This window comes from Sturnira hondurensis, unplaced genomic scaffold (assembly GCF_014824575.4).
Source record: "Sturnira hondurensis isolate 20B ecotype Veracruz unplaced genomic scaffold, ASM1482457v3 Scaffold0000022, whole genome shotgun sequence".
NCBI classification, from domain to species: Eukaryota; Metazoa; Chordata; class Mammalia; order Chiroptera; family Phyllostomidae; genus Sturnira; species Sturnira hondurensis.
The window spans coordinates 7176673-7202269 of record NW_028072653.1 but is presented as its reverse complement, the minus strand read 5'-3'; the positions used below and the strand labels follow the sequence as shown (position 1 = coordinate 7202269).

The 25597-nt window shown below is 47.6% G+C and overlaps 1 protein-coding gene and 1 long non-coding RNA gene across 3 annotated transcripts in view; one reads left to right on the top strand and one right to left on the bottom strand.

Annotated features, from left to right (window-relative positions):
• TENM2 (teneurin transmembrane protein 2) overlaps positions 1-25597 on the bottom strand; it is a 343633-nt gene that overhangs the window by 224156 nt on the left and 93880 nt on the right. For both annotated transcript variants that reach the window (XM_037040640.1, XM_037040701.1), the window contains exon 3: positions 14723-14961. In XM_037040640.1, coding sequence (XP_036896535.1) covers positions 14723-14961 — 239 coding nt within the window. The remainder of the gene's footprint in view (positions 1-14722; positions 14962-25597) is intronic.
• LOC118983388 (uncharacterized) lies at positions 14762-21853 on the top strand. Its single transcript, XR_005065722.1, has 3 exons — positions 14762-14841; positions 16019-16137; positions 21657-21853. It is a non-coding gene; the product is annotated as an uncharacterized LOC118983388 (long non-coding RNA).

The window sequence follows — 25597 nt, the reverse complement described above, 5'->3', positions numbered from 1 at the left end:
CTGTCACCCTTCATTGCTTCAGTTGAGAAGAATGAGACTCAGGGCACTGAATTGTCTCTCTCCAAACAGCTGACACCTGGGTCTCGCTTTCTAAGCCAAACCCAGGGCTTTCCTGGCCGTACCCCTCCCTTGCCCAGATGACCCTTAAAACAAGGGATCATTCCAACTACAGGTCATGTTTCCTAATCCAGGTGAACAATAATCCTAGAGGTATCAAGTTTCAATGGTCATGGTTTGGGTCAAGAAGGCAGAGAAGCAGGAAGCTGTGTGTTGACAATGGATGGAAAAGAAAACTTATTTTAAAATCGATCATCAACTTTCCTCACCGTGGGTGCCTTGCTTGCTATACCTGAGTCCCCAAATCTTTCTCAGATCCTGATGGAAACTCATCTCTGAAGACCTCACAATGTCCTTGGCAACTGACAGGCACAGTGGGCTCAAACAGCTTCTCCATGACACATCGAGATCGAGATCGAGCAAGCGAGCAAGTACAAGAGAGACAGAGAGAGTGAAGCGGCGGGGGTGGGGTGGGGTGGGGTGGGGTGGGGGTGGGGGCAGGCTTGGATTGAGAGTGTGCTGTCTTTGGAATTCCCGTATTGGGACAATCTCAAATGCATAGTTGAGTTTGCTGGAAATAAAAGGACAAAACTTAGTATGATGGATATCTACGTGGACGTGTTGATGAGCGTCTGTGGGGAAAAATAAAACGGCACCCAGCGCACCCCCCCCCCCCACAAGCACGCCATTTCTTTATCCCTGGCTCCTCGGATTTCAGCAGGCACCCAGGTGGAACCCAAGCCAAATTGCAGCTCATTAGCACCGAAGAAGAGAAGTTTAAGGGCAGGTGTGTAGTAAACAATGCTAATCCTGACTTAAGCAGGAGAAGGAGACCTTCCTCCCTTCCCTGAACCAGAGCGCTGTTGCAGGCTACGTGGCCCATTTCACCGTTGCCGGCTAATTCGACCGCAGGAGCGACGCAGCTGTGGCCCCGGGAACAGGCTCCACCATCAGGCTGCACATAATCCCCTCCTGTAATGAAAAACCTATTTCTATTTCTGAGGCCTCACTACTCTTCATACTGAAGAGCCTTGTGCCTGTCACACATTTATTGAAGCTTATTACTCATCTAGGCAGCTGGGCCCAGTTAGTATTTGGAATTATATTTTAAATCGCAATTTTTCTATTATTTATTTTAGGATTCCAAGGCGATGGTGAGAGCATGTCAGTGTTACTCTTGATGCGTCTGCAAAGGCCGAAAAAGCCCCAAATCGAAATTCTTCGCTATGCAGAGAACCTTCATGCTCATGCGGAAAACCTTTAGTTGCGACAGACACCACGTAACCTACAGGCGCTGAAGGCTCCGACTCCTCCCATGACCCTGGTTTAAGTCTTCCCACAAAGCATTACAGAAACGTTTCCTGGGCCTCTGGCTTCGCTCTCCCCTCTCACACATTCTATTTCCTCTGGCTCTCGAAGATACATGGGTAGCCTCTTAGGATGCCGGGAACAGGGCTCTGAACAGATGGGCTACAACTGTGGCCTCATCGTCCAGTGGGAAAATGAGAACTAGCTTAAGCAAAGTCAGAGGATTATCTGAACTGACCATAGAGCGTGAGCTTCTGTTTATTCTCTAGGCCAGTGGTAAGCAAGCGGGTCTTTCTTGTATGGACACCAGTGGAGGCTATAATTCTCCTTAGTTCTTCATCTGGTCTCTTTCTCCCTTTATATTCCCAGAAAAAAATATATACCATATATAGTACAGCTACTCAGAGGAATGCCTTCCTGTATTTTTTCTCTGTTATGCACGCTTGCTTTTTCTTGCGGTTCTTTCCCCGCCCCTCCATAGAGAAGTATTCTTTGCCCTTAGGGTCTGCCTGCTGCTTGGCCTATGTCGTGAATGCAAATCAGCCAAATTAGGTAGCATTTGCACAATGTGAAGACTCCTTCCTGTTTTTCTGCAGTTCTCACCCAGCCAGGATTCACACTGGGAGCCTTTCTCTACATTTCCACCAAGACCGATTCCAGACCAGCCCCTCCAAGAACACCCCTGCTGTACATCCGTCCTGCCGAGTGAGTTTTGAACAGTGAGGAGACAAGCCCAGTGCCAATTCAGTCCACCCCTTTAGCCAGGTTTGGGGTTTCGTGAGTTTGTTTTGTGAAACTGCGGGAGCCTTAGGCTTAAGAGAGATTCTGGGCAGGGGTGAGGCAGCAGTAGTGGGTGAGGAAGAGAGAATTACAAGGGGCGTGGGCAAAATTACCAAGGGTACTCAGCAATTACGAGAGGAGTTCAGGCTTGGCTTTGTGTGATCTCTATACTTTTCTCTCTTTTTTTTTCTGCTTCGTCATGTTTGGACAGCCTTCTCGCCGGGTGGGGTACACAGCTAGGTTAATTAATCCCTTAGTCATACAGACATGACAGACAATTCTTTTCCCTCCTTCAAGACAAATTCAGTCGCAGATATTTCAGTGGGGTCCACTCTCAAATGTGCCTCTGACATTAAAACAAGCCATCAGCATTTCACTGCAATAGAGAGAGAACAGCTAGGTCAGCTGACCTTTCTGGAAGGCTTAATTCCTGTCAGTTTTGGAGAGAAGCATGAAATACCATGCAATCGGCATTCACACACTTATGAAAGAAATAGAGATATTTCCTCCCAGACAGGGCCAAGTGTGGGCCGTAGGCAGCACTTTCACCCCTGTGGCCTTCACCAAAAACACGTAGGTGGGGGCGGGGAAAGATGCAGATGGGCGGGCTGGCAATTTTTTTAAAGCCTAAAGTGATTTGCAATGTATACACTTTCCTTAAAAAAAAAATTTAAACTTGACAGAGCCAGATAAACCTGGACTTGCTCCCAGGATGCTTCAAGGTAGGATGTCCAGAGGAGAGCAGGGGAAAAAAACCACCTCATCTGTGTGAATGCAAACACACACAGTTTCCTGAACGCCAGACCAAATTCACCAGTCAAAACATGCCATTAAAATGTGTGCATATGAAGAAATGTTCCTGCCCGGACCATTCGGGACAGGGCCTGTGGGGCTAGGGCTGTGCGGGGGCACCATTTGTACACGTGCGGAACTGGGGGGGGGACCGCCATTCTCTTGTCTGCACAGCCCCCCTCCTCCGCCTCACCACCCACCAGGACGTGGGTAAGAAGACTTCCTATCCATCTGAGAATATCCACGTTCTGTCTCAGACCCAGACTTGCCCGATTAGGATTTAGGAAACTTTTGTAAATCATGAGCGTTCCTGAATCCATTGAATTTGATTGGGAGCTAAAGTTGTAGGGTAATCTCAAATACCCCACTTTTCTTTTACACCATGAAGCTAGTAGGCAAAATAAGACAAGGAAGGATCTGCTGGAAGAGAATTCTCCTTCCTCATGTCAAGTTTTGACCAAGATTGAAAAGACTTCCAAGAATGCCCTCGCTTGATTAAAAAGACAAACATACTTGCTCCCTGGCTTCCGGGGTCATTCCCGAGCCAGCACATCCGAAAACAAAAATGGATCTCTGACCCCTGACTTTCAGCGCTCTCCTGGGAACCACCATGCCCATCCATTCTTTCCATCTCTTACATCATTTTCAGTAGCAAAGATCATAGCAAAATGACACGCATTTCAGTTAGGTACCACAGAAGATAAACCAACCTTAGTGAGGAATGATTTCGTAGGAGGTATTTCTAGAGGCACCCCCCGCTTCATACACTGTATTTGAAATATAGATTGATGTGCAACATTAGATGCATTACTCTCATCTATTAGGCAAGAGCCTGCCGTGTCTATAAATTCAATTTCCGTTATCATGGTGGCTTTCTGGTTTATTTGGATAAATGTTGAGCTGTCCACTGTTATTTATCTAAGTAGCTCACCAGGGAACCAAAGGTTTAATGATGTAGGATGAGGTGGTGAAACAGCACCTCCAAGCAATTCTCAAGGATTGCTTTTCATCTCATTACTCCGGCTGGACTTATTGGTTCAGGAAATTGTGCGGAAGATTTCACGTGCTTTGGTATGCTGGGGGTCATTTTTTTTAACCATACCCAGGGCTTCTCATTGTTGTGTGGCTTATCCTGCTTCGTACATGGCATTTCATAGTTTGTGTTGCTAGTTAACGTTTCTAATTACCCCATTCACAGCCTCTTATGCCCTTTCCTTATCGTCTTAATTTTTTTCCACCCTGAGTATTTATTCTCCTTCCTTTGACTCTTCACTCTTCATTACCATGGCCCCAAGAAGTAGAGGCTGATGGCAGGCCTCCTTCCTTTTTTATTTGTAGAAGGTTTTTAGTTTTTAAAGGAAATTCAGGAGCAGGTGATGCTGTCATTTCACAACACACAGATTGTGGGAAAATAGGCCCTCATCTCCTCAAATTCTTATTGCATAATGGTCAGACCACTCCGCATTTCTAGGGGGAAGAAAAAAAAAACACAGATGGCTGACCTTTGATTCATACCAATGAGCTAATAAAAAGCTTTTAAACAGCCCTGGCTGGTGTAGCTCAGTGGATTGAGCGCGGGTCTGCGAACCACACGATCGCAGTTCGATTCCCAGTCAGGGCACATGCCTGGGTTGCAGGCCAGTTCCCAGTTCCTGGCAGGGGATGCACGAGAGGCAACCATACATTGATATTTCTCTCTCTCTCCTTCCCTTCCCCTCTAAGATAAATAAATAAAATCTTTATAAAAAAAAAAAAGCTTTTAAACAGAAGAGGTTCTGCTCCCTGCCATCAGATCCATTATGGGGGAAACGAAACTCAGAGGCCCTCAGTCACTGTTGTATGGGCCTGATTAGCATCCTGGCCTGGGTCGTTTGCGCAAAACACACCGTAACTTATGCAGGTCCTTTCAGTTTTCCTATTAGCTGCACTATTTTATGGGGTTGCTTGTTAGACTCTAGGTCTAGGAAGACATTTTGAGTGAAAATGCCCTAGATTTTGCGACTAGTCAGCGGATTCCAGCCTACAAGGTGACCTGCTAATCACTTGCCTCAAGAAAATTCCTTGCCCAATGGAAAAACATAAACTTAATCTAATAAATATTAAATTAATATAAAATAATTAACACGTAAAATTAACACACAAAGTCACAAGGATGTTTTTTCTTTTCACGGGGAAGAAAGTCTTTAACCCACAATTCTCTCAAGATTCAGGAAGTCTACAAATCTTATTAAAGAAAGTTTAAACACATGTACTCTGACTTGGCTAAGGCCCCAGAAGCCTAGGTTTGTAAAATCTGGGGCATAAGGCGGCCTCCAAGCCAGTTTCAACAAGCCATCTAATTCCAAGGCACCACGGAACGTCGTGAAAGATGCCGTCTTGTCGCTGGTGGCCTGACAAACAGAAAGCACGTGACACACTGCCATTTCCCTTTCCCAGGGGAGCGGAAGCAAGGCTAATCTAACCTTCATTAATGCGCCTCTAAAACCCTCACCGGCGCGATGCAGGTAGGCACCCGGGCAGAAGGGCATCAGGACGGCAGAGGGAAACCCAAGCGGACGTGCCTTCCTCTTCCGAACATCGGCGTCCCTAGGGAAGCGCCCCATGAGCTCGGCAACAAATCCTCCGAAAAACGACCCAACCCCACTGGATAGCCCCTCCCCCACCCCGTCCCCCAGGAAAGGGAAGGGCCTGCCTTAGAAACTGAGAAGAGCACCACGTCAGGATGGAAGAAAGGCAAAGACCAGAGGCAGAGCTCATCCTCCCTTCTCTCCGTAGCTTTGGTTTTTAGGGAATAAAAGCATTTGAAAGATGATACGTATGTGCACCTTATCCATTTTTTTTCGTCCTTCGAGGATGGAAGACAGTATTTTCTTCGGCAAAGCTCTCTTCTTATGAACATACAGCTTTGTAGTGCTATATCCTCTGAAGCCCTCCAGTATTTAAGCATTTATTTAAGGCTAGAAGTTGACAGTATAAAAAAATAAAATAAGTGGAATATGCAAGGCATTGTCTCTTTTTTTTACGGTAATATTAAGTATGTTAATACAGTTGATGGATCATTTGCTGTCCGAATGCTGAGCATCTTATTATGAGATGTCAGTTTAATAAGCGATTTATTTGATAGGAATAGGGCTCAGGCAAAAGTTCTGGGTGTCTATTCTTCACCGAAAATATAAATTTTCTATAAAGGAATTTGCAATAAAGGACACAGGATGTCTGGTAACAGCTGACCTTAAGAGGAATGTGAATGTTATAAAAGTTCGTTTGGGGGTCAGGTTTCTGTTGTGTGAGGCTAAGCAGGGCACTGAAGAGCACAAAGGCTTCTGTGTGGCTTGTGTACACAGACCTAATTCACCATATAATAGTTCCTTTCTCTACTTGGTGCCTTAGAGCGATTGCTTTCATTTCTTAGCACATCCTCATTTACAGAGAAGCAGCCAACAGACTTCCAGATTTATGCCATTATTTGCTTCTTCACCTTGAACTTCAACTAAATCCTGCCACACTTTTGTAATGTGAGTGCCGAACGGTGGCCGTGCGCCAGGCATCAACGCTCTGGGTTTCACTCAGTGACCCCTCTCCATTTCAGGGAGTCACAGGATCCTGCTAGAGGGCTTCACAGCGGTGCTTACACAGCGCCCCTAACTGCTCCTTTGCCTCAATGCTTTCTGACTTGGAAACGCAATTTGGGAACAGAGGCAATCAGAACATCAGGGAACCAGAAACTTCCCTTTATGTGGAGGGGACAAGTGACACTAGGGACGAGAGACTCTGGTTATTTCATAATGCCTTCCGGAAATGGTCCAATTCAGCCCTACCCCTAACCAGCATTCATTAATTCAACAAGTATTTCTTGATTGCTTACAAGGTGCCAGGCACTGTTGTGGGGATTTAATGACCCAAGCACCTGGTTTATATTTCTCACTGGACCTGGCCAAGGTGGTGGTCAAAACAATAGTAACAATGATGCCATTTAGTTGGGCTTCTCTTGTGTGTGAAAAAGAATATAAACAGCCCTGGCTGGTGTAGCTCAGTGGATTGAGCGCGGGCCTGTGAACCACACGATCGCGGTTCGATTCCCAGTCAGGGCACATGCCTGGGTTGCAGGCCAGTTCCCAGTAGGGGACTCACGAGAGGCAACCATACATTGATATTTCTCTCCTTCCCTCCCCCTCTAAAGATAAATAAAATATTTTTAAAAAGAATATAAACAAAGCCACTTTAAACTGGAGCCGGGGCTGCCCCCCCAGAGACACTGCATGGTCCATCTTATGCCTCAAAACTTTGAATGTTGGAACAGGACAAGATAACCTCGGGACTGGGCCCACGGCCACACGGTGCCCCAAAGAGCTCCTTGTAAGAATAGCAAAAAGCAGATCTTAGGACCATTGGACCTCTGACTTCTAGGCGGAAAATTAAAACCATTGTTTAGAATTAGTGTCACCATGTTAGCTCATCTGCACCAATAAAAAGTCTTCTTCTACTGATGTCATTGTTCCCCTTCCCTGGCCTGTGTCTCCTACTCAGAACTCTATTTGGGTTTCTACCTGAATCAGTGCGTTCTGAGTAGCCTTTTTTAAATCTCAGATACATGTTCGCTGCCCTTCACTTTGGCCTTCTATTTGTAGGTTTTCGTGCGCTAGGTACTTCCGCATGAAGCTCACTGATGCTGAGACTCGAACTTTTTCCTTGTGTCTGAAATCAGAACACACCCCTTACTTGGTGCTCTCTTACAGTCGGCCAGGCAGCTCCCTGGTCTGTGGGGTGACTGAGCGCCCCTCTATTCACATGGCTGTCCACCAACCCAGATGGTCGGTGCCTACTTCTTTCCTAAAACATAAAATAACAACGATAAAAACTAAGAAGTTGTATTTGAATTAATAACCTATTCTCCCCCATTGAGAATATACACAAGAACGATACCTCCCATATATAATGACAGTGGACTGGAAGAAAAGTTGTATGGGTGTATCCTTTCAATGACTACTTGAAACCTCTTTATCAGGTAGGAATTAGCCCCATTTTTTTTTTTTTGGATGGGAAATTTAGGTACATGGAGATTACGTAGCAAGCCCGCAGTCACGTGGCTTTTAAGTATATGTACCAGAATTTGAACCCAGGTCTCTGGGACCCCAAAGGCATAAACGTGCTTTCCGTGCATTACATCGAGCTGCTCCTTTCCCAGTTACGAGGTGAGGCAAGAACTTCCGCAGTTTCGTTACAGGTGAAACATAGTGCGAAGTAATACAAATAAAGGGACACATGAAAGACTTGGGAAATGGGGACCCGTGGGTCTGGTGAGCAGCGAAGCAATCTGGCTAGATAAACAGAGTGGGTGGAGAGAGAAAGAGTGGGTGTCACAGCGCCCCACAGAGCTGCTGGACCAAGAGGCTGCTGGAGAGGCAACTGTTACAGAGAAAGGTCAGGCAGAGGTCACGGGACCAATGGGTAGAGAGGTGGTGGGTATGCCCCACCCACTTACCCAATGCGCACTGTGTGCAGACAGAGTCCCGGGTGGGTGGATGATACTGGTCCCCCGTTTCCTTCTTGTGGTTGTTGAGGGGTTTGGGGTTGTAGCAGCTACTCACTCCTTCCTCCCTGGTTTTGTACTAAGATGTTGTATAAAATCAGGACAGAAAGTTGCTCCCTCCTTCTCATCCGTCGAGTCTGCGCATGAAGCTGGGACAGCCCCGTCTGGCCAACCGCCTTCATTTCTCAGGTGTCTTAGCAGGAAAACCAAAGCCATTTCCCCCTCAGGGGAGGGACTCGCCTTTTCTGAATGTCACACACGAGATGCCAACATCGCTGCGTGACTACCAGGTGATGGAGAGCCACCTAATGACTTAATTTACTTTCTGGAAACCCACAAGCACTTTGAAATCAGGTGGACATGTATGAAATGGCAGTCCCACCGCCTAGGACACACCAGTGTGCGGGCCCGGATGGGCCTTTATTATCTGGTTAAGAGCACATTAGCATATCTGTTAGAAAAGAGGCCGCTACTGACATCCGAACAAATAACTGGACTGGTCCCCTGGCCTACCTGTGGGCAGTTCTCACTCTCTTTGTGCGGCTAACTACGAGGTTTGTGCATCTGGGGCCAGGGAGTCGGGTGGAAACGTTACTTGCTGGATTGTTCAGATTTAATCATGAGAATTTTGCCCTTTAGATAACAGGAGGTAAATATATGATTTGGAACCCGTAAAGGAAGGAGAGATTTCGAATCTCTCGGGATAGCCAAGGAGAAGTGAGTTTGAACGGAGGAGCTGATTTTTTTGTTCCCTAGGCTGGGTCCTCACAAAGCCCGCCGGGTGAACATGCTGCTCTCAACGTTTTCTGTCATTTTCTTTGTTTTCCCCAAACTTGCTCGGTTCTGTGAGATGGGAATACACACGGAACAGCGGCTGAGAATGCAGAATTCATCAGCAGGAGTCTCAACATATCAATTTTCAAGTGTAGCAACTTTAAACACATTGTGAGCTTTTAGTTTCCATAGAAAATAATCTCTCATTGTTTGCAAAAAAAAAAAAAACCCTGAAAGCACCCCAAATTACCACACTTTTAACATCCTGACACGTTGATGGCCCACGTTCTTCCCAGATCAAAACGAGAGTGTCAGAAGACGCCGCTGAGCCGCCGACTGAACACACGGCGTTTCATATTTGGCAGGAATTATCACGGTGAAAAAAGACAAGGTGACTTTCTAATATATATATATGTATTTTAGTTTGGCAGAGATCTGAAGAGCTGAAAACTCATTTAGGATGACACAAAAGCTCTTCTCTCTCTGCCCCCTCCCTACTTCCCCACCACGCGAGGAGTTTTTGACAGGAGCGCTGTGCATGTATATTAGGCATTGTTTGTAGCTCACGGTTGACAGGCTGAATGAAGCCTGTGTCTTATTGAACCTCGGTGTCGACTCTCGTCTTAGACTTTCTAGGATGATCTGGATTTAAACAGTGACGTTGTCCACCGTACACATCTTTCTTCCTTGCTGTGGGCTAGCTGTGCAAAAACCTGGGTGCTTTTTAAGAAAGCGAGATCTAATTACCGTTAACCTAGGACAGGAAAACGACCGGTGTCGCTCAATGACCCAGCACGGTCACAACCTGTTGGAAACCCTCAACGAGAAGGCAGCAGGCCCTGGGTGACCTTAAACAGGTGAGGGTTTTGCCCAGGAGGCTGGAGACACTAAAGGTTGAAATAAATGAGTACGTTGCAAAATGGTCAAATTCCCCTCCAACCGAGTTGGAGCACTGTTTGAGCATTCTGTTAGGATGGAAACTCTCACCCTACAAAGCGTTTTTAACTACAGGGAAAAGCAGCTTGCTTTTTCTAGTTTGGGGCAGGGTCAGGTGGAGGGCGGAAGGGCAGAGGTAATTGCTGATTGTGAAACGGGGCTGCGATGTCAGAGAACATCAGTCACCTGTCCCACCTAGAGCGGACGTACGGTCGGACTCTTAGCCAGATTGAAAACAGGTTTTTTGTTTGTTTGTTTGTTTGTTTTTAATGATGGTAAAGACATTCTGAAAAGGTAATCTTTGGGAAAGAGCAGTGACATAATAAGTCAGGGGCCGGCAAACAGTGGCCTGTGGGGCACACCCTGTCTATCACCTGTTTCTTGATTTGAATGTTGTTCGCAGCACCTGGGCTGATAAGGGATCGTTTGACACTTGAAATGGTTGACACAAAACATCGAAAGAATAGTATTGGATGACACACAAAAAGTACGTAAAGTTCAGATTTCAGCGTGCGTAACTAAAGTCTCTTGGAACACAACTGTGCCCACATGTTTACAAATTTGTTTGCTTATGCCTTGCAGCGATTAATTGTGAGAGAGACTGCATGGCCTGCAAAACCGGAAATGTCTGCTGTTGGGTTCTTTACAGGAAACGCCTGCTGCCCCCGGTCACAAGGTGTTTGGGGAGGCAGATCAGGAGACTGCGGAGGTGCTGTGGCCTCTGTCCACGGTGGAGACGATGATGCAGGGAGAGAAACCTACTACCCTCTCTTGCTAACGAGGATGCAATGAGAGAAAGTGACTTGAAGCTACAGAAAAGGACCACGCATGTGTCACACGGCATTTGGAGACCGGCTAACTGTAAACTTCAGGAGAGAGTAGAAGGGGCAAAGATGTTAGACTGAGAATCCGGAAGCCGAGGGCCTAGTCTTAGCCCTGCAACTAACTAGCCTTGTGGCTTCAGACGCGCTGGGCCTTGGCATCACCTCCTGTCAAATGCCTGTCATGTGCCAGTTTTATTTTTTGCTGGGGTGTGTGCTGGGGCCTGGGGGAAGGGTTCAAATTTCATAATTACATCAACGTGCTTCTAATGGAAAAGCTACAGATGGCAAAGTCTCTGAGCATTCTTGTTACGCACACTGTAAGGACAAAAACACAGCACAGTTGGCAGAGCCCCGGCAAGAAGCTCAATGTTGCTTCCACGAGTCAGAAACTTGGGGATGGAGGGCGGGGCTTCTGGTATTGCGGACAATGCAAGTCCTCCAGCTGCCCGAGGGTGGAAGACAGCTTCATAGGAGGATGCTGGCTTGCCCAACTGATGTTCTCTGGGGACCATTTGGGCCAGGAGCTGAGTGATGTCCCACATGCTCCCAGGTGTTTCATGCAGCTCCCTGGCGTGATTTGCTCCAGGTGTTTTGTACACTGGGTAATCTCAGCATGGAATAATTGAAGGGAAGAGCATACCCTAAGAGAGATCAGGGACTGGGGGACCTTCCCTGGGTTGGTAAAGGCCCCACCTCTTCCCATTGACACGAGGGTTGGCGTTATCCTGTGTTGGCTCCCAGCCCCACGCTGGCTCTATGGATGAACTCACCACGGGGCCAAACCTTTCCAGATTCCTCATTTTTGGAAAGTCTTCCCTTGATGGGTTTGAACATACAAGAAAGATCATTGGATCTACTGGTCACTGTCCCTGGCCGGCCTGAACCCAGTGTCTGCCCATAAACACCCTCTGGCCAATGCTTTAATGTTGGGACCTGTCATGTTCTAGTGGAACATGGAGTCACCCACGAACCCGCGTGGACTCAGGTCTCAACACGCTGGTCTGCCTAATAGGAAGGCTTCGGTTTTTAGGCCACCTCTCTGTCCTCCCCCAGTGGCTTGTTTCTAGGTAGGCACGGCCCCTGGCTGGTCCTGACAACACTTTTCTCTGTGTTTGCAATGCACTGTGTAGGCCCCTGAAGCTCTGTAATTACTAATACACCGCTTTTCATCTTCAAAGTGATTTATACACATTAATTACTCCTCACCATGCTTCAGAGTTTCTGCACGTAAATAACCATCATGTTCCCATGTTTTATTTAGGAAATTGAGAGCCAGAAAGAAAGCAACTTTGTCAAGGCTAAGGACAATGGGACCTCTGGGGTCAAGATCAGAACTCAAGACCTTGACCTCCCCGTACCTCACTTGCAGACCCATTGTCACCTTTGGAGAGTAGCCATGAGTCACCCTATGGCTTCACACTCAGCACCAGGACTGCTGGGTAAACTGGCTCCTTACATCACTCATCTTGAGTTATCAACTATTCTTCAATGCTCTACTATGGCTGAATAATCTTACCTAAAAGCACACATAATAGGAAATGATGGAGTTTAACCTAATAAGCCATCCTAAGATGCTCATGTCTAGCTTCCAGCAGCCTTCAGACTGAGGACAAACATGTTTGCTAATCCATCGCTTTCAAGTTACACACTCAATGAAAACATTAAACTCTCACTCTATGGTTTCCCACTTATATGATCGCTCTACAGAAAGCTATTCTATTTTAACTATCAAGCGCAATACAACACAATCACTCCGAGAGTGGCCATCCACTTCTCTCCCAAGAATGGAAGAGGATGCATGCCCAGGACGGTATTGGCAGAGGTTGGCGGTGCCCACCAGCCCAGGAGGGAGCTCACAGACCCTTCTGGAAGTTTCTGACACAAAGCCGAATCATGCAAAGACCCTGAAGGTAATTCAGTTTGCTGTCGCTGAGGTCCCCTGAGCAGCTCTTTGGGGAAGCCCACAAAACTACCTTTAACAACATGAAAACTTCTGCACAAGTCACTGAGGGTACATTAGGCGCCCTTTGCCCTTACATCTTGCCACAATCAACCCATTGCTCCATCCTTCGAGAAACAGGTGAGAAGAAGAAGTGACTGTAAATCAGGGGTACACAGGGGCCAGACCTCAGTCCCCACAGAGAGCTGGGGTATAGAGCACAAAGGTTTTTGCAAAGCCCCAGGTAAGTGTCAAGCCTCTTCCCAGGATGCCCACTTTCTTTCTCACTTTTGGAGGGCATTCCTGAGACAGGCCACTGGTGGGGAATGTAAAATTTACTCAATTTAGTTTTCCATATTCGGATGAGCACTGGGATATTGTAGGAGAGAGTGAAAACCTCGTATCAGTTTTTGGCTAGCAATGGTCAGGGCCCAAGAGCCCTGGGGGTAGATGGCCACCATCTCTTGCCATGAGGCAAGCTGGGGTGGAGTGGTCTGGGACCCCCTGGACCAGCCCCCCTGTCCCGCGGGGCCCCACTCCTGAGGGGGAAAGGGCAGAGGCTGAAGGATCAGGGTTGCTCTTTTCTCCGTATTCAGAGGGGTTTCCGCATCAATGTTGAGAGCTGCCTGGAGTTGGCCTCTTTTTGCTGGTGTGTTCTAGGTTTGCTTCGCAACACGGCACAGACAAATTGGGGAGGCCTATCGCCACTGCCCTGAAAGCAAGCCAGAAGCAGCAAGCGTTTCCAATAAACTTTAACAAACGTCGCTGTGGCCTCTGCCTGGGCCAGGAGATCTGCCACGGGCAGGCTCAGCTGACAGAGCGGCAGCGGGGGCTCTCAGTTGGGGCCGGGAGCTGCGCACGGGCTTTGTGTCCAGCCCGGGATGCTCCGAGACACGTGGCACCCTGCCCCTAAGCTCTTGGCGTGTGCTGCTTTCCATAGTGACACGGCCCGCACCCCGAGGATGCCAACCCACATCCTTGGCATGGGAAGAAAGCTACCCCAGCAACGTTGCCAAGCTGCTAGCCTAAGTCATACCCTGAGTTCTCAGGAGCACAGCTGGCGCGGGAGGGGGACCTGACTCAGATTCAGCAGCATGTGGTGCGAGTCAAGTTAAGGCTAAAGGGACAGAGGCAAAGGAAGGGATGCGGACGAGTCCACGGTGTCTGGGTGACTTGATTCTGCACAAGGGGAGGCCTGGCTGGATGCTCAGGCCTCCCAGTTCCGTTTCTGTTCCACAGCTCGGTAACTAAGCTAGGTGCTCTAGCTTTCCTACACATCAGGATGTCCCCAGGCATGCTGATCACGGTTCTTCTATTTGGTTTTTGGCAAATGAACCAACACTCATGAAGTTCAGTGCACAGATCTGGGTTAAAATCCACTGACGAAGACAACTAGAAGGCTACTTTGGGGGCGAGGGATGGGTTGGCAGGGACGACCATTCTCAGCATGTCTCCAAGAAAGAATACAGCAAGGATACTTAATCTCACCACTGAGGAATGTCCTTTAGGATCACAAAGGTGAAACTCATCAGACTGAAATGGATTTCAGGCGGGGAAGAAAACTGCCCCCTTCGTCCATCCCTCGTTCTCATGCCTTTCAGGTGCGAACAAGCCAACTGTGCAGACAGCAGAGGGCCTCTCCCAGACCCCGTCTCCCCGGCCAGGGGAGATTAACCCTGGGTTATTCCCGGTCCAGTCAATCCACCAGCCAATCCACCAGCCAACCCATCCCCGGCCAGGGGATGACCCAGCCAGGGTGGCAGGCTGGCTGCCCGGACTCACCTATGAAATACGCCAGCAGGATGGCCAGGAGGAGGGCAGCGGCGATGGCGGACAGGGCGGCGCATTTCCAGCTGCAGTATTTAGACGGCTTCTTCAGCTTGAAGGCCTTCCTGGAGAAGGTATTCCGGGGCAGCAGGCGGGGCGGTGGTGTGTAAACAGTTCCTGAGGTCAAAGGGTATCCTGGAGAAGAGCTGCTGAACAGGGGTGTGCTTCCCGAGGAGGTCTTAAAGAGGAAGTGCCTGCGGGAGAAGGGAGAGCGTCAGGACCCCCGTGGGTGGCCAAGGAGAGACAGCCAGCCGCCTTTCCTCGCCCTGTGTCTCCTATATTCTGGGGCCATCCTGGCTAGCGACCTTGCTCCACCTGTCATGGATGAAGGGGCAAAATGTTACGCTCGATGGCGACCTGCATTAGTTCCACAAATGCACATCATCACAGACCCTCCCCTGGGCCTCTGGATTTTATCTTCCGCAACAGTCCTGCAAAGCATGCAAAGCACATATGAAAACTGAGTTACTGTTTGTTACTCGGAGATGGTGGTGACTCTGATGATGGGTCTGAAGCTATAGTTTAAAGGCACTTGAGATACAGCGTCACGATTACTTACTGATCAGTAGTATAATATCCCCATTTAAGATAGGCAAGATCAGACTTGGAGAAGTTACACAACTGTGCAGGGATTGAAGTCTCGAACACTGTCTTATGCTAAAGTGTGTGCTCTTGAGTGTCACCCTAATCCGTCTCTCTGGAGTCTTCCTTTCTGGTCTGTTTCCCCCTCCTTCCTGCTTCCTGTCCCGAGACCGCCTCTCTGGGTCATGGGGTATTGGTTCTGTTTTGGAAATGTCTTTGCCCTTGGTGGCTAGAGCTACGGTGTGACAGCAGAGCAATGGGGCCTGCGGTGGACACCTACCATTAATACAGGCCTTCCTCAGGCTCAGGAGACCGTTTCTCCAAGGACCCTTCAAGGAGGCTCAATTCTCTGATCGCACCTATTCCTTCCCTTCTATGTGCCATGTAGGATTGCCACACCTTTTCCAAATGATGGCTTGTCTTCCAGAAAATACATACTGCTAGACTTCAAAGCATGGATTAAGTAGAACGTAGTTTTAGCAGCTGAAAGCCAGGGGCTGTGTCTTATTCAGCAACTTGCTCATCTTTGCGTGCCCAACTCAACGTTCAGCGTGCAGGGGAGACTTGAGTGAGTGAGTGACTGAATGAATGAATGATGGGGATCCCTGTTTTGTGATTTTTTTTTTTTTTTACTCAGCTTCAATTCTAAGATTCCAAAATGTTTTACAGGTATTTCCTTTCTCTCCGAGTCTTCAGTAGGTGCAACTGTATTTACGGACCACATACTAAGTGTCAGTTACAAGGCGAACTGGTTTATTTGCCCCTGAACCTCACATCACCTCTATGAGGTAGGTACTATTGTTCCCACCATTTTACAGATGAGAAAATGGAAGCTCCGAGGTAGCAGTCCGGGTCATTAAGGTTCAGACTCCCACCTGCCTGACTCTTTGGGCTCTGACTGGACCTACACCCCACACTGCCTCTGCACACTGGGGTGGGGGGCCTCTCCAGCAGGACTCTGGGGCAACACCCCCATTGTTACAAATGTTTGTATCTTGGCTGCTTCTAGGCAAAACCTTACAAGTATTTTAATCCTTGACAAAGATCAAACAAGCCTGATATGACTAACAATCATGCCAGAAAATGAGTATCTGATTAGTGAATTATTTAACATAGCTAACATTAAAATAAACAACGGCTATTTAAACTTTATTTGCACTATGTTTGATGATTTGAATAAAGCCAAGAGGCTTGATTCCATAAATAAGGCTTTGTATTTCCTTGTGCAACAGCTCTCTTTGAACGCTCCAGGTTAAAAATTGTCTTTAGGGAGAGGGGGCAGTAGGTATGGTGTTTAAAGGCAGAACTCTGGAGCAAAACACACCTGGCTTGGAGTCCTAGCAGGGCCATCCCTGGACAGGGAAGCCCATGGAAGTTTCCTGTGAGCCTCCACGGCCTCATCTCTACAATGGAGATAAGAATAGCACAGGTGCCTTACATCCCAGCATAGGCTGTGGCGAGGATTCCCCGACATCATGTAGGAAAAGCATTTAAGGAGGGTGCGCCTCAGGGTAAGCACGAGGTGCGTGATGAGTCACGTTTATTGTCAACTCCTCAGAGCAACAGAAGGAGCCTGAGACAGGAGTTTTAATTTAAAGCTTGACAAATGTCAAACACACATCCGAAGAGTTCTCTGAGTCACTAATAGTCCACTGCCGTATAATTAAGTGAGAATGTATGTATGCCTGAAAGCCAGCTGATGGGGTACATCTGGGGTTTGATTTAGAGCTACTTCAAATTTACTTCTTGGACAATTCTCCCAGAGTGGGTAGTGAAAATAAGAAATCAAACTAAATCGCAGGAACATAAAGGCATTGCGAATTGTCATTAATGAGCGTTTAAAAATATCTGCACCCTTGTTGTCACCCCCCCAGAGATCTCAGCCAGCCCATGGCCCCAGCCACTGCCCACGTGACTGAAGTCTCCAAATCTCCCTTTGAGGTCCAACCTCCTCCCTGAGGGCCAGCTGCATTCCTGTGGGGCACTGGGACATCTCTGATGGCATTCTGTGTCTGTACTGAGCAAGTTACAGTGACGCCCCGACACTCTCTTCCCCTCCTCATACACACTCCCTCCGAACCAGCTGTCAGATAAACTGTAGTTATTCTCACTTCCCCCTTTCCCTCCTCTTCTCTCCCTACAATGAGTTAAAGAATTTCCCCCCAAACCTCCCCAACTACCCTCCCCGTCAGCCCTCCTGCCACTGTTCCTTCCTGAGATGTAAGTGCCATCACCCCCTGACAAAGGAATTCCTGCTGACCCTCCGATGCCTTTAAGAGGAAACCTGAATCTCAGTAGGGGACCGGACTTCTCACCACCACCACTACCCAACTCTATTACCCTCCTCACTCACCCTGTGTCCCTAGCCCCCACGGACTCTGCAGTTCAGCTACATCAAAAGGTGCATCTGTCCTTAAACCAGCTGCCTGGTGCTGCCCACCTTTGGGAATCACACGACAGGTGATTCTCTCTGCAACAGCCCTTCCTGTTCTCCCCGTCCCCCCACCCCCCCACCCCAGCTCACTCCTACTCACCTTCCAACCACCTGCCCGGAAAACCTATTCCAACACCCCCCCACCCCACCCCTGTGCACTCAAGAATCTCCTTATACACTTAGTATAATGTATATACACATAGTATAACGTATATACATGTAGTATAGTGTATATACACACACGTTTGTGTGTGGTTATATATATATATATATATGTATAAAATCTTAATAATTAAAGTATCTGCCCCAAATCAAACTCTGACATCCTTGACCCTCGATACTGGTAGCTTTTATCTCTCAGTATCTCCAGAGCTTAAACTTCAGCGCCTGAACATCAGCCATATTTGTGGACAGAATTGGTAAATTAGAGACAGGAACATTTTAGCAACACGGGAGAAATCACAAGATGGTTAGGAAATTTAAATGGGCATTAATGTCATTTTAAATGCAGTCATCTATAAGAACAGGAGGCTATTATTTCTTTTATATGGGACTGCGTCATGAGATCCTAATAGTGTCTATTGTCCCAATATAGTCTATTTTCCACACTTCCTCCTAAAAAGGAAGTCAGAGTAGCATATGCCATCACCCCTCCCCCTCCTCAAACAAAGAAGTACATGAATCCTTCCAAGAACTCTTAGAATACACTCAGAAACCCTTCCGGTGGCCCACGAGGCCTTGCTTGACCTGCTCTCTGCCCACTTCTGCAACTGCACCTTCTACCCCCTTTCCCTCCATCAGTCACATTGTCCTCTTCCTGTTCTTCATAGCACGTCCCACACATCCTCAGGGCCTTTGCACCTGCTCTTCCCCCTGCCGGGAAATACCCGCCTGACTTATTTCTCCACCTCATTTCGCCACTGCTCCAGGGACACTTTTCCAGAGAGACCTTCCCTGGCCCCCCTTGCTCCTTTCTCTGTCACTCTCCGTCTCATTATAGCTGCTTTATTTTCTTCCTTACATATGTATTTGTGCATTATTTATCGTCGACATCTGTCACTTGGAACTGAATTTCTATGAAGTTAAGAATAATCAGGCAGTTTTTCTGATGTGTTTAATGCTGTATCTGAACATCTAGAACAGAGCCTGGTACCTAGTGGACATTCAACAAATCTTTGTTAAATGTATGGCCTCCAGCCTTTCCCAGGCCGAAGTCGTAGAGGACAAGATGGTGAACATTTTTTATTTTAAAACTGGGATTCCTTCTGCCATGCTGACTCTTGCCTTCCAAACAGGTGGGCGTGTGTGTGTGCATGCTTGCACAGGCAAGTGTCTATGTTTATGCAGGAGAGGCCAGACCCCTCCGCAGAAACACAGCCTGTATCATCCCATTTCATCACTGCGTTGGCCCTCTCAGGGCTCTGTCTCAGGCAGCTCACTGCAGGCACAGCGTCTCTGGTAGTCACAGCTAAATGGAACTCTTTAGTTATCGCATCTCTTCGTTCTAGTTTCTGGTGCTTACAATTATTAAATGAAAGTACCAAAGGTTGGTACCACAAGCTAGTCACGCTCTCGTGTTACAAATCTTGAGAAGATCCAGCAAACAAATTATAAAAAAAAAAGAGAAAGGTTCTAAAGAAAGATCTTCAGATTGTGTCCCCTAAGTGCCTGTGTTAGGATTACTCGAGTGCTCGCTTAGACAAGTACAAATTCCACCCTGGCTGGTGTGGCTCAGTTGTTTGGGCGTCGGCCCACACATTGAATGTTTGTGGGTTGGGTCCCGGGGCACATGCAGGAGGCAACCTATCAGATGTTTCTGTCCCTCTCTTTCTCCTTTCCTCCCCGCCCCCTCTCTCTCTACAATCAGTTAAAAGAAAATAAAAGAAAAAAATTTTAGGCCCTGGCTGGTGTAGCTCAGTGGATTGAGCGCGGGCCTGCGAACCAGACGATCGCAGTTCGATTCCCAGTCAGGGCACATGCTTGGATTGCAGGCCAGTTTCCGGCAGGGGCCAGTTCCCTGCAGGGGATGCACCAGAAGCAACCATACATTGATGTTTCCCTCCTCTCTCCTTCCCTTCCCCTCTAAAGATAAATAAATAAAATATTAAAAAAACTTTTTAAAAAGAAAAGTACAAATTCCTGTTTCCATCTGGACTGAGGCATGGGGGCTAGGAGTGTGGCCATTAAGAAGCTCCCCAGGGGACTGAGCACACGTGGAAGTTTAAGGAACTCTATTCTGTTTTTGTGCCTTTCGAATGTGTGTAACATAGCGAAAGCACACTAGGTGGTTAGTGGATATATTTTTGAATCCTGATGTTTTCAGGGCTGAAGTGTGATAAAGTGGATAACTTACTTCCAAATGGTTCAGCAACAAGATCTTTCTTTAGGTCCCTCTGTGTATAGCCAGGCAAGGCAAATGTGGCCAAATGACAGCAATTGTTGAGACGAGGTGCTCATTCTTGGGTTGGACTATTCTCCCAAGTTCTCTGAATGTTTGAAAATTTCATAATTACAAGTTGAAAAAAATGGTAAGTTCTGATTCCCCCAAGGATTGCCCTCACATGCTCCAGGAAAAATGATGAATATAATGAAGCGAGACCTCCCAGGTCTGGTCCGGCCAGACGGTCACTGAGAGGACCAAGAGGGGACAGAGAGGCCTTGGGTTTTACCCTGAACTGGCTATGGAGTCAGCGTTTCCCCTTGGGGGACTACTCAGGACAGTCTGATGAAGCGTTCGTAATGCCCGGGCTGAACCTCTCCCCGGGGGTGGGCCATGGAAGTAGCTGTGCTCGGGACTCCGGGCATCAGCAGAAATGTGTAGCTTCCAAATGCACTTGACATTTTTCAAGCACAACTCAATTGCTCTCAGAATTGGCCACTTGTGTCTCGGAAAGGCAAGGCAAATGAGGGTCCCCCAAAGTGTTGTCGCCAACACTCGAAGGGATCGAGAAGACCAGCCTGCGATGGCTTATAAAAGATAGCAGGGCAGTTTGCACCCTTCTTTCCTAGCCACGGGGGTTGTTGGGCTCCAACACTGGCCCGTAGCATCCTTCCCGGTGCAGGTCAGAGACTGAGACTGGCTGGTGGATTGACTGGTCAGTCTAAGGAAGGACGGCCCCTCAAGGTGCTCGGCTCTGTTTTCTAGATCCCTGTGAATTCTGAAGAGTACAGTGATGGCCACTTCACCTTAAACTGCCAGCCTTTGGGGTAGATGTCACCCCTTGTCTCGTTCAAAAACCAACCATTTAATAGAGACCGAGGGAGAGAATACGTAGCAGCCATTCTCAGAGGCTTTTATGACGAGACAGCAGAGACGTGCAGTTGGGGCAGAATCTTGGCAAACCAGCCTCTGCTTTCAAATTGGCTTAGAAAATGAAGGGTGTACATGTTCTCTGATTAAACAACCACGGGAGATTTGATAAAGAAGCCCATCAAAGAGAAACTCATGCGTAGCATCCGTGTAAGCAGGGCCCCATCAGCGCAAAGGGCTGTGGATTTTTATTTCGCTCTGAGCATACAGGGGAGCCTGCCTAACCCTGAGTGGAAGCTTCCCGCGTGGTGGTTGGTTACACGACTTGACGGCCCCACCAAAGGTTTCTCTGCTTCTTTCAAGAATCAATCACAAGGAAACTCACTCATTAACCTGAAAACCTACCAAAGAAAGAAACAAACACCTCCAATCCCTTCACACCAACTATTCTTTTCCCTCTGCAACCGGTAGGATCCTGAGAGGGGAAATCCTAGCAAGCCCTTGAAAGAGAAATGCGCTACACAAATAATCATACTGCCGAAGCTCCAAAGGTCAAGTTTGGCATTTCCCTTCTCCCCCCCCCCCACCCCTTTCTCCATCTGCACCTTGCTGTCTCATCCCAGTTCCCAACTCAGCTAACCAGGACAACTGATGACCGGCAGTATATACAAAATCCGCTTTTGCTCATGAAGTCAGCCGCAGCCAACACGGTCCTTTAACCCAAACAGAAGTTCCCAAGAGTCCCGACGCAGTGCCATGTACAAAGAGCTGTTCTGGTTATTGAGGAAGCCTGGTTATCATTCTCTCGGGAAAAGCGACCTCCTCAGTAAGTAAACTCACCGGAAATAAACTCAGAGCAGAGGATGAAAATGTTGACACTGAATGCCCATTAACCCCTAAAAGAGTTTTGATAATATCTTACGTGCCATCGCCGAAATTTGATTTTAAAAAAAAGCAGAGAAGGGATAGAGGCCAAAATCTGCCAGGTGTGGGGGTGGGGTGACTGGGGAGGGAGACCAGGTGTGTACACATCAAAGCGAGGTTTCATCCCATTTCACCTGCGCTGGCCTGGCCCTTTGAAGCGGCAGGTTTATCGTTTCTAAAGGAGTGAGTTTCGTACAGAGGCAGCCTGTAAAAGGTACGGTGGCGTGTAAAGGTGCTGTAATTAGGTCCTCAGGAGTTATAAGAAAATACTTAGCTGGAAAGAGGTTAAATAACCAGCACCCTTTCTGGCACCTTTATTGTACTCGCCAACATGAGAAGGGAGGGTGCAGACAGAGGGGACACTGCAGGGGTGGGTTTCTGAGCGAGGGACGGGCAGAGAGAGAGAGATGTGGGATGAGGAGAGGAAGAGGAAGAGGAAGAGGAAGGGGGGGAGCGTGCAGGAGACAGAGAAAAGCTCCAGGAGGATAACGACGGTGGCCTGGGGCACTGTGCTGCCGGCAACTGCTTGACCAGCAAACCGAGTAATCAGTTAAGGGTTCTGCCTGTTCTCTCCTGTTTGCAAATGTGAAATGCATACATTATTTTTTAAAAAATCAAGTAGGTAAATTAAAAAACCCCAAAGCAAAAAGGTGTCTTCTACACTTTTGAGACATAGACGGGGAAACATTTGATATTAGAGCCAGACTTTTCCCCCCACACACGGTCCCGCACCAATAACACTCCTTGTTTATTACACAATCTTCTGTTACAAGATCATAAGCGTGCCATTCTGTAACACAACAATGTCACACTCAAGCACGCCCTATGACACTGTAGGTGAAATGTTCAAATTAAAACTATACATTAGTGCACCCATATTATTACCCTACCAGCCACCCTTCAAGCAGGCCTTACTTCAGCCGGACCCTATATAAACATTCCTTTATTGTTGTTCTTCTTCTTAATTTCATTATGTGCGAAACCAATGACATTGGACCAGAGAGGCGGTATGAAGCCTACAGTGTCTGGACCTGGACAACCAGGGTTTGGCTCTTGGCTCCTATATTCATCACTGTGTGGCCTCAGGTAAGTGGCTTACCCTCTCTGGGTCCTGGCGGCTCTGTTTGTAAGGCGAGAGAATGCTAGCGTCTACTCCGAGGGTTCATTGAGAGGACCGGCGAATTTATTTACAGGAAATGCTCCACATTCAGCGTGACAGCCAGCAAACGGTCAATAAACGCAGTTATTAATCAGCTGAAGGCAGGAGCCCTGTGCATTTCACTCTGTACTGGGTCTCCTTGACCTAGCACGCTGCCCAGCTCATTTAAACTCTTCGTGAAGTGAATGAGTTGTTCTAATTAGCACAGCGACTAGAGCCTTGCAGGCACCCCCACCCCTCAAAAGTAATTTTATTAGGAAGGGAAGGGATTGAGCATATTACTAATGTGCTGGTTCTCTTCTCCCAGCTGGGAATTTACGCTTGGGTTGAGATGTGAACTGTTGCTTTTAAAATAAAACTCTTACAAAAATGTTTTTCGAAAAATTGCTGCTTCCCAACTTTGAAAAAGCCAATAACCCAATTAGTATAATTAAAAGCCCATTTCATATCATGAGTCCCCGAGCTTACCCAAACTAATTTTGATTCAGGGAAAAATAGGCTTTCAAGGTTTCTGATCCCTGAACCCTTTGGGTCACAGGGGAGACCACCACATTTGCATATGCCGTGAACAACAGGAAAATCCTCTCTTTTGCCCTCTTCAAAATTTGCAGTCACACCAAAAATACTCACAGCTGGAATAATTAGCGACTCAGTTTATTGCCTTCCGTTTTTCTAAATAGAAGCTTCAACTCTTGATATTTAAATAGTGTCACGCTGTGATATAACATAGCATTTTTCATGGTAAAACTGCCCCCCCTCTCCCCGCTCAAGAAATGAGATAGTGCTCAGTGTGACCGGCGAGGCCTCTGGGGGTCACTAAAGGAACCTGGGGTTGTGAGCAAATCCATTTCGGAGTCTTTGGGATGAAATGAGGCATCTTTCCACACCCCCTCCCCTAACACCCTCCCTGCCCCCACCTCCTGCTGTTGTAAACTTGTTGACTTTTTTCAAGTTAATTGGTGACAGCCTTGATGCAGTGCAGGGGAGGAGGGAACCCCACAAAGACTTCTGACGTTGACTTCAAACTTGACTTTGACTTTATGCACACCATAACGTGGGGAGTCTAGAGACCGCCATCTCGAATGGACTCGCCCTGGTGTGCACTGGCTGCCAGCGATAGATGAGGAGGGAATGCACACCATCAGAATGCACACCACAATCAATGAGGAGTATGATTCTCCCAGCGTGTTCACTGCCTGCACCACCCAGAGAGGCAAAGAGCTTTCAGGCTGCAAAGAACCTTAGGGTCCGTCTCTCTATCGTACTCTGCTTCATGCCATCACACTCGTCCTGCGTGCTTGCCTTGTCTCTCCAAATGACAAGCTTCTCACAGGCACGCCCTTTATCTTTCACTCCCTAGGATTTTAGTCTGGTCTGAGTAGGTGCCCACAAATGTCTGCTGAAGGAACACACAGAGGATGGCGTGGTGGGAAATGGACAGGCTTTGGGGCGAGGCACATCTGGATTCAAATCTCAGCTCCCCTGGGAGCCGTGTGAGGCTGCGAGAGACAATCCCCCTGAGCCACAGAGGCCGCCTCTGAAAACTGGGTCATCAACAATGTCTGCATTACCGAGGTGCTGGAAGGAGGGGCTGAAAGGGACAATGAGTACCATCTGTGAGCACAGATGCTGGCACGCAGGACGTGTTTAATACATGTGTGTAGCATGTTCCCTCATGTCCTTGGGAAGAACACAACACATTCAAAATAGGAAGTTATGAGTCAGGTAATATTTACTGACCACATGGACATAATGGTGAATAAGCCTGGATCTTCATCTGGAATTTATAGTTGGAGAAATGGACCAAAAAACCCCCAAAACTGCAGTCCAGGCAAACCAAGTGCATGAATAACAATAAACTGTGAGAAGTGCCCTCTAAGAAAACAGGAACTGAGACAAAAAATGTGAGACTACATTAGTGTTGTCATGCCTCTCTGAGGAGATGATGCAAAAAAATGGGAAGAGGTCTGAGGATTAGAAGCAGCTAATTGTGAGTCCTGATAAGAACATCGTAGGTGGAGAAAACAGCATGTGCAAAGGCCCTGAGGTGGGAAAGGTTTGATTTTTGAGGCTGTGAAAGAACAGTGTTGCTGGAACGTGGTGATGCAGGGGTCGGGGGAAGGGTAGGCAAGATGGAAGACTACATTAGTTGTACTTTTGAGGACCTGAAGCCGGGAGTGTAGTCCATATACAAGGGTTTTAAACTCTATCTTCTCTTGGAACAGGGGAAGCAGACTTAGAAGCATCCAGTCTCAAAAAGGATTCTGGTAGAATAGACTTGGGAAGTTTAGTCCAGTGCTCTGAAAAGACTTGGCTGTCTTCGTTGCCTACTGCCTTGAGGGTTTTGGTTTTTGTCCAGAATATTCTAGCCACCCCTCAATATGGTGCCTCTTAGTCTATTCACGTTTCAGTATTGTTAGACATCCCAAGTTCAACCTGAGCAAAAACAACTCTTGATTTTCACCCCCAAACACTCTTCTC